A 15,421-nucleotide genomic window follows, 5' to 3' on the forward strand; every position below is an offset into this window, starting at 1 on the left:
AACAGTGCCAGGCACATAGTAAGTGCTAAACATCTGCTCTTATTATTATTTACTTTATAGACATCAACGCATTCTTATAAAATATTCCAAGACTAAGTGTACAGAGTAAAACATGTAAATCATCTCTTACCCACCTGCCCACCCTCTTCCCAGGGGTCACCATCAGTGGATGTGTTTCTAGTCCTTTACCATCATCGTCATACATATTTTTAATCTGTGCAAACACTCATGAGCTGTCTTCATGCATTTTAACAGAAATGGAATCATATTTTGCAAATTATTCTCCAACCTCCTGTTTCCATTTAAACCACTCAAGTCTTATAGATCTTTCCATGTCAGAACATCTCAGTGTTGCTCATTCTTTTTTAACAGCTGCATGGTGTTATACTGAATGGACTTAAAATGATGTACCCTTCTGATATTGATAAGCTTCTAGGCAGTTGTGGGGCTTTTGGTTTTGTTTTTTTCATGTAGCTAGACAAGCCCTTAGTGATTATAGACATGTGGAAAAGCTAAAGAGAGCATGTTGTTCCAGAAAAGTTCACATTAATATACAGCAGAGACTTCTTCTCTCATGATTGGCTTCTTGTCTCTCCAGCTCTGATAGATAATATCATCTAAACAAACATTTGGGGTTTTTTTTTACCCATTTCTAGTGGGGCTGCACTTTTGGTTCCCTAACAACTTGCAGCTTCTGATCTGGACAGAGTGAAGAACAAAAATAAAGGTGATGGTGGAGCTTGTGCCTAGGATGACACCCACTGGACTGAGATAATGAAACAGCCACTGAATGAGGCACGTTTGACCCTGGGGATGTCAGAGGTTTCTAAGGGAGCTTTTAATGGGCTAGTATCACAGGGTCACTTTTTAAAAACAGGTTCTACTTAAGTTGGACTGCATCTTTCTTTCTACCATCCTAGTTTCCTTCCAAACCAACGGGATGACAAACCATGCTACAATAACATGAACATGTCGGTTGACATGAGGGAGTAGGGAGTTGACCCTTATCTGGGGAATTCTGAAATAGAGACTCCTGGAGGCACTATTTCTACCTGAATGTTTTGCACACTGCTAACTAATCACTTCTTAACTGCATGAGAGAGGAGTTTTTCTATGTACCATTTCAAATCAGAATCCGATGGTATTTTACCATTAGGCAACAAAAGATCATCAGTTTCCAAAATTTAGTGAAATTTACAATAATTGAAAAAAAATTTTGTGCTAGCAAAAGTATCCAAGAGAGAAGAATCCAAGCCAGGAGCAAATATATTATCAAATTATTCATGAAATAATAATGATAATGATGTTGTGTGTTTGTGGAGAGCTTCCCATAAATGACGCCCTGAGCCAAGCACCTGGCTTAGATCACCTCACTTAATTGTCTCGACAGCGTAATCACTCTCACCTAAATATGAATTCAATCAGTCTGACTGGTTGAAATGCAAGGAAGAGTTCACTGATGTTCCCTGGTGTATAAAGAAAACTGCTTGTTATTACTTCTCTTCTGGATTATTTCACAGACATTAGATCGAAGTTTTAGAAGAAAATTCCCCATTTTAGTTTAGCAGATCTTCCCCTGTTTTTATCATGTCTTAGCTATAAAAATTTCAGAAATGCAAATATATAATGTAATATAATATACTCTTTACAAATAAGTAAAAGCAAAGATTTATCTCATTCACAAAAATGCTAAAAAGCAAGATAGCAGAATTAATGCTTTAAACTTAACACCTGACTACTACAGGCTACTACAGATGAATAAACGTCTATAGAAGACAAACTACAGGGACTCCCCTGGTGGCGCAGTGGTTAGGAGTCTGCCTGCCAATGCAGGGGACACGGGTTTGAGCCCTGATTCACGAAGATCCCATGTGCTGCAGAGCAACTAAGCCCGTGCGCCACAACTACTGAGTCTGTGCTCTAGAGCCCGCAAGCTCTGCAACATGAGAAAGCCACCGCAATGAGAAGCCCGCGCACTGCAACGAAGAGTAGCCCCCGCTCGCCTCACTATAAAGAAGGACTATATGATGAACAGCATCAAATTTATAATCACTGGGCAAACCATGAGGTACGATTTGAAATATACTAGAAATGGTCAGTGTCTTTCAAAATATCCCTTCTAGTCTTCCCCATAGTGTCTAAGGGGCCACCATGGCATCGAAATATTGATTTACTGTGAATCTCAAAGACTTTTCAATCTTAAGAAGTGTCTTTCTGAAATGGAACTACCCTTTGTGGCATTCTTTTTTAAAAAAAATTAATTAATTATTTATTTTTTAAAATCGATCTTTATTGGAGTATAATTGCTTCACAATACTGTGTTAGTTTCTGTTGTACAACAAAGTGACTCTTTGAAGTCAGGGTCTCTCATCCGTTTATTCATCCAACAATATTACTTGAACCACAATTGCCAGCAGGCGCCGTGTAAGGCTCTGAAGAGGATGGGAGACAGAGGCAGTGCTTTCCTAGGAAAGCTCACATTTTCACCTCCTTTATTCTCACCTGAGAGCAGCTGACACAGAAAGAGCAGGAGAAAATGTTGATGTCTGAGTAGGTAAGAGAGAAAGGACAGCACACTCTCTTTGACCGCCTTACTATGAGCTGCCATGGGCTGGCTCTGTGGACAGAACATAAAACATGTGGCAAGACTGTGCTGGGGTAAGTGGTTTCTACATGGACTATTTCTAAGACAGTGTTATGCTCTTACAATTTCTCACTTTCATTGTATAACTGTCTCTGCTCTGAGTACATTTCAGAGAAAAATCTTAGGTGAGCATTCAAGTAAAGCAATGAAAATGTACTGCAGTGTGATCAAGCGGGTATTTTAGCGATTTATAATTGTGCCTCTAACATATAAAATGCTCTACACTTCACAAGTTGGGCTTGTTAGGAGGCAGATAAATTCATGAATGTGTGCAGTCTCTATTATATTTCTATCCTGGACTACTTTTCTTAAAGATTTTTATAGCTGCATAGGAGGTGATTTTAAGAAAAATACTTTGACTACTTTTTTCATGTTAAATACTCACTACAAATATTGTAGGAATATTCAAAGATAGAATTCTCCTGTTCACCTCCTGTCTTGAAGAAGCTTTTACTTTGTGTTTTTCAGTGACATAAAGTCTCTTTGACTTTGTGTTTGAAAGTGACATAAGTGTGGTAGGTGTCCTGATACAAGGATGGCATTTTCGGTTCCGTGCCTGTCTCTCAAAGGTTCAATGAAGCACAGAGGAGCAGGTGACTTCCTTACTGTTTCTGTGTGGGCTCTGCCTGTCCCATCACTGAGTCTGCCTGTCATCCTCGTGCAGATGGGCAGGCAGTTTAAAGGCCCCACGGGGTCTGTGTCCTGGCTTCAATGTTGGACCCATTAGGAGAGCCCTGGGGGACCATATGAGTTGCCCGCAGGGTCCTACCTGAGCTCAGGGGAGCAAAGGGGGAGATTGAGGGCAGTGAGAGCGCTCAGCACCGCTGCCCCTGGGCTCCCTCCCTGGAGGTAGTGATGAATGCCCAGACCTAAGAGCCTTCTGTCCATGTTTGCTGCACATATAAACTTAGTGAGGCAGTGATGAATTTGTGGAGAAAACAATATTTTTTTAAGTCCAAAGAACTAAATTAGAGTTCCTGACCTGTTGTGATTCCAACTTTGTATACATCTCTTAATCTCCATGAACCTCCATTTTTCTGTGCAAAAGAGAGGTAACAGTGATTGCCCTGACTACCTCCACGATGGAAGATGTATTGGTGTTTTACGTACAATGAAAAACTATACAGGAGTTCCATGGCCGATGGTTTGTAGAATGAGGCAAGGTAGAATAAAAACAGTGACAGAAGGAACAAAAACAGAAAGACGGGGTGTTCTTTTCTTTTAAACAATAATGAATTCACTGAGGAGTCTGAAAAGCTCCAGGAGCTGGGTGCTGCAGAGCCCAGCGGACACCATGGAAACCTCAGCGGGATGTCCAGTGTTTCAATGTTGCATCACCGTTAACTAATAGGAAGCCAGTTTCCTCTCCCTAACTTTCGGAGAACTAAGGATTGTATATTTTGGAAAATAAGGTTGAAAATGAGAATAAAGAGTGAAGATGATTGGATTGTAAATTTTTTTTTTAAGTTCCTATTTTCCTGCTGCCTCAACACCCAGGGGACCAGGTGCGTGGGTGTGCCCAGGCTGGTTCCTGCCGCAAGATTCCCTTTTTGCCCTCCCCGACTGTGACTTAGACATTCCAAGAAACAATGAAATCTCCTCAAGCCTTGTTTCTGCTCCACCCAGACTTGCCCAAGGTCCTCACTCTCTCTCGACTCCCCACCTGCTAGGTGGCTGCTGAATGGTGAGGTGCGCCCTGTCTTCTCCTCTAGGACCTGTGAGTATAATAAACCCTGTAATTTCTTCTGCAGAAATATTGCAGTGGCCCTTAAAGACCCTACAAGGGGGACTTACTCCCCCATTTACAATGATACTGGCAGCAAATGGAATTTTAATTCCAAATGTATGTGGTTTGGGAAAGCTAGATGATTTCCTATACAGACTATCTAGAAGGTTCTGTTGGCTCCTAGACACCCAATAAGCTATTAGAGAGTCTGCTTCCTGGACCTTGGCTCACAATAGCTCAGTTTCTCAGGCCCCACCTTTATTTTCATTCTCCCCATTTACACTGGCGCTTATGACTGTCAGCCATGGTTTATGACTAATAAAACCCTATTGTGTAAAATGCACTAGAGTGAGGACCTTGCACAACAGGTGATTTAGGCATAAGAAGCTATCCTTCTGCTATATTCTTTTAAAATACTGAATCATTTTTTAAAACATGAATTACAAGCTCTGGTGAGCTGGTATTAGGAATAATGAGAAGAAACTTGTATCAACCCTGCCCCCCACCACTGGTTAAACTACAATATGCTCTATACACCGTGAATCACTTCTTTTAAGCAAGTTATCTTGGGCTTCCCTGGTGGCGCAGAGGTTGAGAATCTGCCTGCCAATGCAGGGGACACGGGTTCGAGCCCTGGTCTGGGAAGATCCCACATGCCACGGAGCAACTGGACCCGTGAGCCACAATTACTGAGCCTGCGCATCTGGAGCCTGTGCTCTGCAACAGGAGAGGCCGCGATGGTGAGAGGCCCGCGCACCGCGATGAAGAGTGGTCCCCACTTGCCGCAACTAGAGAAAGCCCTCGCACAGAAACGAAGACTCAACACAGTCATAAATAAATAAATAAATAAAAGAACGTGAATTTCTAAAAAAAAAAAAAAAAAAGAAAGTTATCTTATGAGATGGCAGCTGCTTATACCTGGAAATGTAGAAAATGCTTCACTCACAACGTTTACGGAGACTAACTGATGAGGAAACACCCACGGCAGAGACAAATGAGACGGAGCTGTGCGCTCAGGGATGCACGGGCTGGGATGCAGGAACCAAAACTAGCACCAAGTGGCCCCTGACCTGACGTGATTCTGCAGGGAATTGCAGCAGATACGATTGCTGGGAAATCAGGCAATGCTCAAGGAGGAGGAGGCTGCAGATTTGTAATTTAATAACGAGAAATTTAAACTGTTGCCACAAGAGGAGGGGCATTTCTGGTAGAGCAAACCTCCATGCAGAGGCCTGGACTTGGAAGAAGGCGGTACACTCTCCGGACAAGCAGGATGCTGGGCGGAACTTGGCTGAAGTTTAGGGAACAGGATGGTGAGAAGAGTCTGGGGAGTCAGGTCAGGGCCGCTCTGTGAGGGGCCCTGAGTGTGAGAGTAAGGAAGGGAGACCGCAGTCCCCAGGCAAGGGGGTGCCCAGGGAGGCACGGGGGAGAGGGGGGCATATGCCCACCTTCTCTGGGGGGGAAGATGCCTCTCCCCTCCCCAGGCCCCACAGGGGTGGGAGGCGAGGCTGGGGGATTTGCTTCAGAACACAGACGGGAATCTATTGTTATAGACTGTATCTGAAATGAAGAAAATTAGTAATCAGTAATGAGTTAAAATAGAGATCATTTCATTTGGAATTAGACAAATCCTTAAAAGGTGCTACATACACATGGAAGTTCATTTATCTTCTGGTGCAGAGTCAGGTTTTGGTTTTAGTTTTGTTTGTTTTCCCTTTTTTCTAACCAACCACAATGAAATCAGGGCTGGGGTAGAGTTCTCAGTAGCAGTGACTGCATTCCGGAGGGAGGGGCAGTGAGCAGGGTCTCACCTCCTCGCCTGGATGCAGCTCACCGAGCTCTCAGGGAGGAGGGCGAGCTCCCTGCCGTCTTCCGCGGTCCCGAGCCCTCGTCCTTCTCCAGCCCGAGGTCAGAGAGGTGAGCGGTCCCTCCTTCCTCAAGGGCACAGCCCTGCCTTCCCCTCCTCAGGAGTGTCTCCTGGGATGAGCCCTGGGTGTGGGGCCCTGAGAGGCTGCCCCCGGCAGCTCCCTGCAGTACTAAGGGCTCCTGGCTCCTCCCAGCCTTTGCCAGCAGCTTCCGTGCTGGTGCTTGTTAGGGCCGCTGGGCTGGGAGGACGTGACCCACAGAAATGTGTCATTTAGTGAATCCACAAAGTGGCATCACTCAGCCCGGGTTGTTAGGATCACATCCAGATGGCCCTCAGGAAACATCTGATAGAAATTGGTAAGTGTAGGTCACCTGAAATGCACCTAGAGAGAGGAGATCCTGGGGCAGGGAAGGGCTTAGGGGACCGGCAGAGCCAATGATAGCCAGACACAGGATAAGATAAGGCCTGGGTGGGTCAACAGGGAGACATTAGATGAAGTCATTAAAGGAGCTCAGGGTCAGGTCTGGTTTCTAACTGTGATACTAATTTTTTATCAAATCAAATCCTGGCCATGTACTTCCTATGTGGAGTGAAGGCTGCCTTAGAAACTGGCATGTTTTTATATCTACAGTACTTCTCTCACTTCCTGAACAAGTATTGGCCTGGGAGCACGTCAGTACCCTTTATTTTTGTGGGGTGTCCAGGCATGCAGTGTTCCATTTCCAGCAGCATCGGGAGAGACTGACACCACCCTCAGCAGAGGGAGCAGAGCTGTGTTTGAGGGGAAGCATCTCCAGTTATACAAGGTCAATTGGTTCTCTTTAAAAAGTGACAGTGTCCACGTGCAGTCCTAAGGGCCCTTTTAGCCATCACATGTGACAGGTTGGCAGAGTAAAGACTCTTTTCTTCCAGCAGTGACGAGAATATGTTCCTGTTTTGATTTAAGTACATAACCAGAAACAGACTAAAAAGGCATTATAGAAACTATAGAAATGAGTCAAAGAACTACAACAACTAAGCGAACGCACCATCAAAAAAATGTCACATTTAAAAGGGTAGGAAACCTGTGGCATTTTTTAGTCACTTTTTAGTGCAGCTTGAGGAAAGTGGCAGCCAGATCCCCAGCCCCCTTTTGCAAACCTGAGAGAGAGCAGACTGATCTGCAATGTTCTAACCTGTCTGTGGGCTGCCTAAGGACTGGTCTTTTGACACCTAACTCAGAGTTCAGACAAACAAAAATGGCTCAGATCTCAGAATAAGGGAGCCATGGGAAGCAGCGGGTATGATTTGTAAAAACGGTTGCAAAGGTAACTATAGACCCACAGACACCAAGGACAAGAGATTACTGATTGAGGAGTACAATAGGACAGCTAAGGCCCCAAGAGTAAGCAAGAGTGAGACTCTTAGAAAAGCAAGACATTTAAAAGCAGATGTATAAATAGGAGAACTGGGGGAAAAAAAACACACACACTGGTCCAGAGACAACACAGGCCTGAAAAGACCCTAAGACATCACATTAGGCTGATTACAAAGGTCTTCCCCTGTGTAGAGCAAGTATAAGAAAACTGGGAGAGGTGGCTGTTTTTTAAAATGCCCAGTTTTCAACAAAAGATCACCAGGCATACAAAGAAACAGTAAAACTAGGCTCATTCAAAGGAACAAAATAAATATCCAGACACCATACCTCAAGAAACAGGTTTTGGACTTACTGGAAAAAGATTTTAGAACAACTATCTTATGTATGCTCAAAACGTTAAAGGAATACACCAACAAAGAACTAAAGGAAATCAAGAAAACAATGAAATGAAAATGAAAATGAAAGCACAACTTACCAAAACTCATGGGATGCAGGGAAAGCAGTACTTAGAGGAAAATATAATGTAAAAGCTTACACTGAAAAAGAAGAAACATATCACAATCAGCCACCTAACCTTACACCTTAAGGGACTAGAAAAAGAAGAACAAATTAAATTGAAAGCTCAAAGAAGGAAGGAAATAATAAAGATTAGAGCAGAGATAAACAAAGAGAGACTAGAAAAACAATAGAAAAAATCCATGAAACCAAGAGTCGGTTCTCTGAAAATCAACAAAATTGACAAATCTTTAGCTAGATTGACTAAGGAAAATAAAAAAAAGAAGACTCAAATAACTGAAATCAGAAAAAAGACAAAGACATGGCTACATATTTAACAGAAATAAAAGGATTATAAGAGATTACTATGAACTGTACACTAAAAAACTGGATAATCCAGGTGAAATGGATGAATTCCCAGAAACACATAACTTACCAAAACTAAATCAAAAAGAAACAGAAAATTTGAATAGACCTAGTAAGGAGATTTAATTGGTAACCAAAAGTTTCCTGGCAAAGAAAAGCCTTGGACCAGATGACTTCATGGATGAATTCTACCAAATATTTAGAAGAACTAAGAAGAACCAACACCAATCCTCTCAAACTCTTCCAAAACTTAAAGGAAAAGGACCACTCTCTAACTCATTCTGAGGCCAGCATTTCTCTGATACCAAAGCCACATAGACACTACAAGAAAAGACAACTGTAGACCAACATGCCTTATAAACAATGATGCAAAAATCCTCAACAAAATACTGGTAAATCAAATTTAGCAGCATATTAAAAGGATTATGCACCATGACCAAGTGGGATTTATTTCTGGAATGCAAGGGTGGTTCAATATATAGAAAACCAGCAATGTCATATACAGTATTAATGAAATGAAGGGGAAAAGCACAGGATCATCTCAACTGATACAGAAAGAGCACTTGACAAAAGTCAGCACACTTACATGATAAAAGCACTCAAGAGACTAAGAATAGAAGAAACTACCTCCACATAATAAAAAGCCATATATGAAAAACCCACGCTGAACATGATAATTTTTGGTGAAGGGTGAAAGCTTTTCCTCTAAGATCAGGAACAAGACAAGGATGCTAGATTTTGTCACTTCTGTTCAACATAATACTGGAAGTCCTAGCCAGAGAAATTAGGCATGAAAGACATCCAAATTGTGAAGTAAGAAGTAAAATTATCTCTGCAGACAACATGATTTTATATGTAGAAAACCCTAAAGATCCACCACCACCCCCCAAAATTGTTAGAACTAATCAGGGAACAATGTTTCGGGATACAAAATCAATACACAAAAATCAGTTGCAATTCAATACACTAGTAAGTAACAATCCAAACATAAAATGAAGAAAGCAATTCCATTTACAACATTATCAAAAAAAATAAAATACTTTGGAATAAGCTTAGTCAAGGAGGCAAAAGACTTGTACTCTGAAAACTACAAAACATTGCTAAAAGAAATTAAGGACACAAATAAATGGAAAACCATTCTGTGTTCATGGATTAGAAAACAATATTTTTAAGATGTCAATGTTTCACAAAGTGATCTACAAATCATTTTCAACAAGGGTACCATGTATTCAGAAAGGACAGTCTTTTCAACAATTGGTGCTGGGAAAATTGGATATTCACATGTAAAGGAATAAAATTGGACCCTTACCTTACACCATATACAAAAATTAACTCAAAATGGATCAAAGTCCTAAACATAAGACCTAAAACTATAAAACACTTAGAAGAAAACACAGTATAAAAATTTCATCACATTGGATTTGGCAATGATTTCTTGGATATGAAACCAAAAGTACAGACAACATAAGCCAAAATAGATAACAATATAACATATAGCTATAAATGCTTACATGGAAAAAGAAGAAATATCAAAACATAACAACAGAATTTAAAACTTGGATACATCAAAGAACATTATCAACAGAGTGAAAAAGGCAACCAATGGAACAACAGAAAATATTTGCAAATCATATATATGATAAGGGGTTCATATCCAGAATATATAAAGAACCTTGTACATCTCAACAACAAAAAAATCAATCTGATTTTAAAATGCACAAAGTACTGCAATAAACATTTATCTAAAGAAGATACACAAATGCCCAATAAGCACAGAAAAAGATGTTTGTTAGGGAAATACAAATCAAAACCATAGTAAGATACTACTTCACTCCCTTTAGATTGGCTATTTTTTTTTTTTTAATGGAAAATAAGATGTGTCGGCAAGGATATATAGGAAACTTCGTGCACTGCTGGTAGGAATGTAAAACAGTGCAGCCACTTGCAAGACCGTTATGGCAGTTCTTCAAAAAATTAAAAATAGAATTACCATATGATCCAGCAATTTCACTTCTGGGTATATATCTAAAAAAGTTGAAAGAAGGGTCTCAAGGAGACATCTGTACACTCATGTTCACAGCAACATTATCCACCATAGCCAAAAGGTGGAAACAATCCAAACATCTACCAACAGATGAATGGATTAAAAAAATCTGGGATATACATACAGTGGAATATTATTCAGCCTTAAAATGAAGGAAATTCTGACACATGCCACAGAATGGATGACCCTTGAAAACATTAAGTGAAATAAGCTAGTTACAAAAGAACAAAAATTATATGATTCCACTTATATGATGTATCTATTCAAATTTCTAAAGCCAGTAAAATGGTGATTGCCAGCGCCTGGAGAAAGAAAGGAAATGGGGAGTTAGTTTTTAATGGGTAGCAAGTTTCAGTTTGGGACGATGAAAGAAGTTCTGATGGATGCACTTGGAGGGCATTGTGCTGAATGAAAGAAGTCAGACAGAGAAAGACAAACACTGTATGATATTACTTACACGTGGAATCTAAAACCTATAACAAACTAGTGAATATAACAAAAAAGAAGCAGACTCACAGATATAGAGAACAAACTAGTGGTTACCGGGGGGAGGGGGGCAAAAAAAGGGTGGGGAGTGGGAGGTACAAGCTATTGGGTGTAAGAGAGGCTGCAAGGACGCATTGTACGACACGAAGAATATAGCCAATAGTTTGTAATCACTGAAAATGGAGTGTAACCTTTAAAAATTGTATAAAAAATATACACAGTAAATATTAGTTGTTTTACCTCTCAAAAAAATTCTGAAGATGAATAGTGGGGTGATAGTGACACAACAATGTGAGTGTACTTAATGCCACTTAAAATACTTAAAAGGGTAAATTATATGTTATGTATATTTTACCACAAAAAAAATTTAAACAAAGTAAAAGTGCATTTTCATTTAGGTGAAATGTTAGCAATGAGACCCAGACTGATACAATGAGAAACAGAAAGTTTCCTGCCTATGAACTCCCTGTGGTACTGGGAAATGCTACTCGTCCCAGCCACTGCTGCAGATTTCCTGGGCACTCTGGGTGGGTGCCACCACGCCCACCCTCAATTTCATGTCAGTGACACAAAGCCCATTGCGACTGTACCTTGTTTGGTGTCACGCGGTGGCAGGACAGGACAGAATTTCTCAGTTCTTACCAGGGAATATAGTCATCATCAACTTCACACAGTGAGAGTCTCAAATTGCCCACAATCTTATCTAGCTCTTGCCAGCAGGAACACCTTTTTTATCTTAAGGTAATGAACTCTGAATCATTAATACAAATCAAGAGCTGAACGACGGAAAGTTACACACCCATGATTCAATCAAGATAAACGCCGAGAGGCCACGTGCTCCCACCCCCTGTGATTCGGATGCTTATATTACCCAGCTATGATGAGCGAGCCAGTTCTGACTGAAACTGCTTCCCACTGAAAACGGGTAGCGGAAAGTCTCCCAGGAGATTGTCTGTTAGGCAACTTCCCCACTGTTTCTTGGGGAACACAGTGCGGTAAACAGATCATCTCAGGGGGATGTCAAATAGACAAAACAGGAGTGAAGGTAACAAAAGCAGCCCTTAGCAAACAACGTAAACTGGCATTAAGAAGAAGAAAATGGTGATTGAAAGAAAAGTGTTACTTGAAAGTAATAAAGCCAAAATCAGGAGAAAAAAGCAGAAAGCAAAACCAAAGTAAGTGTAAATGAGAAAATAAATTAAAATGAAATTTGAAAATGACCTAACAACTTTCTAATAGAGAGAAGTGAATCCAGTCAAGCTCTTCAGGCTCCAATCTGGAGGCAGGTAAAGTGAGGTGTGAACAATCAAGGCCACTTGCTTCTGTTCTGCAGGTGACAGCTGAGCTAGGACCGTTACCTGTGCACCTCTCCCCTGCATCCTCCTTTCATCCTTCCTCCCCTTCCCTGGTTGATTCCTGGCCTAAGGTAGTTCTTGAGGACCAAGCATTGGGTTCAGATTGATTTAGGGAATAATATACATCTTGATGCATCTTGAGGGCTTCCTATGACTGAGGAAAGGACCAGTAAAGGACAAAGACTCAGGAAAAACTGATGCTCAGAGAGGTTGTGTCCAGATAAGAGGGCAGAAAAGCAAAGCCTGGCCTGGAACTGCTCTGTCTCTCATTTCCCTGAACCAAGACGCCCCAGGTCCTGAGCTGAGCAAGTCCACACCCCTTTATGAAGCAGGGAATGCGTTTTGTCCAACGCTGAACTCCTCATCGCTGGCTTCCAAACCTGGCAGGAACATCTGTGTCTATTCTACATCTCACTCCCAGTAGGGAGACAGAATTCACAAAGGCACCAAACAATCCAGCATCTTTGTTTCTATGTGGAACCTTGAGCAAAGATGGCAGATCCCTAAGAACAGAGCCACAGCCTGGGCTGGGACAACAGCAAAACCACAGCACATAGGTGTCCATTCAGGATCCTGAGGTCAGCAGTTCTCCAGGTCTTTTCTGACCACTGCCCTTGGATGCACCCTCACCTCCTAAACCCAGCCCTAAGGTGACCCAGACTTGCCTCTGCCCCACCAAGAACACGATTGCGTTGTAAAGTCTTCCTCCCTCTCATCCTCTCTTTCTTCTGTGTGCTCTGGGAATCTATCTCACTGCACGTAATTAATCATAATAATAAACAGGAAAATAAAGGGCTACTTCAATCATCCCTTAGAATATTCCAGAGTAACACAGAAATTGACCATTGTGTAACTCGGAGCCTCAGTTTCTTCGTCTGGAAAATGAAGACACTCATGGAGAAAGATTAAATGATATGATGCACCTGAAATGCTTAACACCATGCCTGGCTCACAATAAACACTCAGTAAATGTCAGACACCAACCACGGTTCTTCACCTTGACACAAACTCCAGCCTCCCTTTCTAGATGCCACTCCTTGTAGTACTCAGGGGTGTTGTTTGCTCATTTTCTCACATTCCATTTGCCATGGTGTCCAGAGCATTTCTTATCAATTTCGCATCAATTCCAGATTAATCTTCTTCTTCCCTTACAAAAAGTGGGCACAACAAACAAAATGAGAAAGTGCCTCTTTTCCTTTACGATATGCATCGTTTGACTATAGCCACCTCTGTCCTTCCAGGCCACTGTCATGTTCACGTTGAGATATATTGGAGTTCTTACTCCGGAACCTGTGAATGTGAACTTATTTGGAAATCTGGTCTTTGCAGAAGTCATCAAGTTAAGATGAGGTCATGACAGTGGACCCTAATCCAATATGACCTGGGTCCTTACAAGAAGAGAAGAGACATGCACAGAGGGAAGATGAAATAAAGACACAGAGGGAGAACACCCCATGACAGTGGAGGCAGAGATTGGAGTGATGATCTACAAGCCAAAGAACTCCAAGAATTACTGACAACATCATAAACTAAGAGAATGACCTGGAAGAGATTCTCCCGAGACCCTTGCCCTGCCCATGCCCTGCCAAGACACTGATTTTGGACTTCCAGCCTCCAGAATTATGAGAGAATAAATTTCTGTTGTTTTAAGTCCCTCAATTTCCAGTACTTTGTTACAGCAGCCCTAGGAACTCATACAGGGAGAGATTTAATTCCTTTCAGTTTAAAGGTGCCCTGTACTGTTTGACAGGGGAGGGTTTTCAAAAGACCCTAGATATCACTGTCAGGTTCCTTTAATAAGTGACTCATGTATTTATTATTTATTTAATCTAAGGATAGAAAACTTATTGGCGATGTAATTCACTGACCATTTCACTTATTATTACTTGGGTATATATGGATGAAAAAGTGTTGCCACAGTAATTTTGCATTCCATTCTGACGATATTTTTTGGTAACTCTCAAATTTTCTTCCAATATGTAGGAGCTTTTCCTATGTCTGAGTTTTCCATCAGTGGGAACTTTAGCTAATAAAGCATTTGCTGCAGCATACACAAGAGCTCCCCAGGGATCTCTTTCCACTGCTCAAGGGATTTTTCTCTTCTCTCTCTTCTAAAAAAGAAGGATACTGAATCATTAAAATGTTCAAAGCTCTGAGAGGAAGATAAGCCATTCAGGTTGAATGATTAAGAACATTAAAAAACACAAAAGAGAAGGCAGGAGTTCAAATCCAAATAAACTTCATTTGTCTAATGCACATCAAACATTATTTATTTTGAACTTCTCTCCCTTGGCCATAGCTGTAGTGTGAGGCTAAGTTCTGGTATTTCCACCACCTGCCCTTCTTCTTTCTTATGCACAGCTCCTTCTAGAAAAATGCCCTGACCTTCGACTCTTCTTCAAAACTGCTCTTCCTTAGCTCTTAACTGATCCCTCCTCAAGGACAAAGTGAAAGGTAGAGTATGCCAATAAAATAAGCAGCGGTTTTCAAGCATACCACAGGGTAATTGGGAAAATGACTGGAAGATGAGTCATGTGCTTCAGGTCCGGAGCTCACCCTATAGGTATTTAGGGTGCATGGCAGACAGATGCACTCCTGTCCATGCATCCAAACCAATGTAATATAATCTCAGAGACAGCTTATCCTTTTATTTATTTTATTTTATTTTTTTAAAATTGAACTGATTGATTTTATCCTTTTTTTAAAAAATAAATTTATTTATTTATTTTTGGCTGTGTTGGGTCTTTGTTTCTGTGCGAGGGCTCTCTCCAGCTGCGGTGAGCTGGGGCCACTCTTCATCGCGGTGCGTGGGCCTCTCACCATCACGGAGCACAGGCTCCAGACGCACAGGCTCAGTAGTTGTGGCTCACGGGCCCAGTTGCTCCGCAGCATGTGGGATCCTCCCAGACCAGGGCTCGAACCCGTGTCCCCTGCATTGGCAGGCAGATTCTCAACCACTGCGCCACCAGGGAAGCCCTAGCTTACCCTGATATATGCCAGAAGAAAGCCACCTCACCATAAAACTCTTAGAAGAGAACATAGGCAAAACAATCTCTGACGTAAATAGTACCAATGTTTTCT

The 15,421-nt window shown here is 41.5% G+C and overlaps 1 protein-coding gene across 3 annotated transcripts in view; it reads right to left on the minus strand.

Moving 5' to 3' along the window:
• The window catches only part of LOC132366923 (contactin-associated protein-like 3), a 164,108-nt gene that overhangs the window by 13,763 nt on the left and 134,924 nt on the right, over window positions 1–15,421 (minus strand). The window contains exon 5 of one of the 3 annotated variants that reach the window (XM_059924373.1): window positions 10,184–10,801. The exons of the other annotated variants lie outside the window; for them this stretch is intronic. Within the exon in view, the coding sequence (XP_059780356.1) occupies window positions 10,763–10,801 (39 nt within the window). The 3' untranslated portion in view covers window positions 10,184–10,762. Of the gene's footprint in view, window positions 1–10,183; window positions 10,802–15,421 lie in introns of those variants that run through there. 3 annotated transcript variants of the gene reach the window in all.

Source organism: Balaenoptera ricei, chromosome 6 (assembly GCF_028023285.1).
Source record: "Balaenoptera ricei isolate mBalRic1 chromosome 6, mBalRic1.hap2, whole genome shotgun sequence".
Taxonomy (NCBI): domain Eukaryota; kingdom Metazoa; phylum Chordata; class Mammalia; order Artiodactyla; family Balaenopteridae; genus Balaenoptera; species Balaenoptera ricei.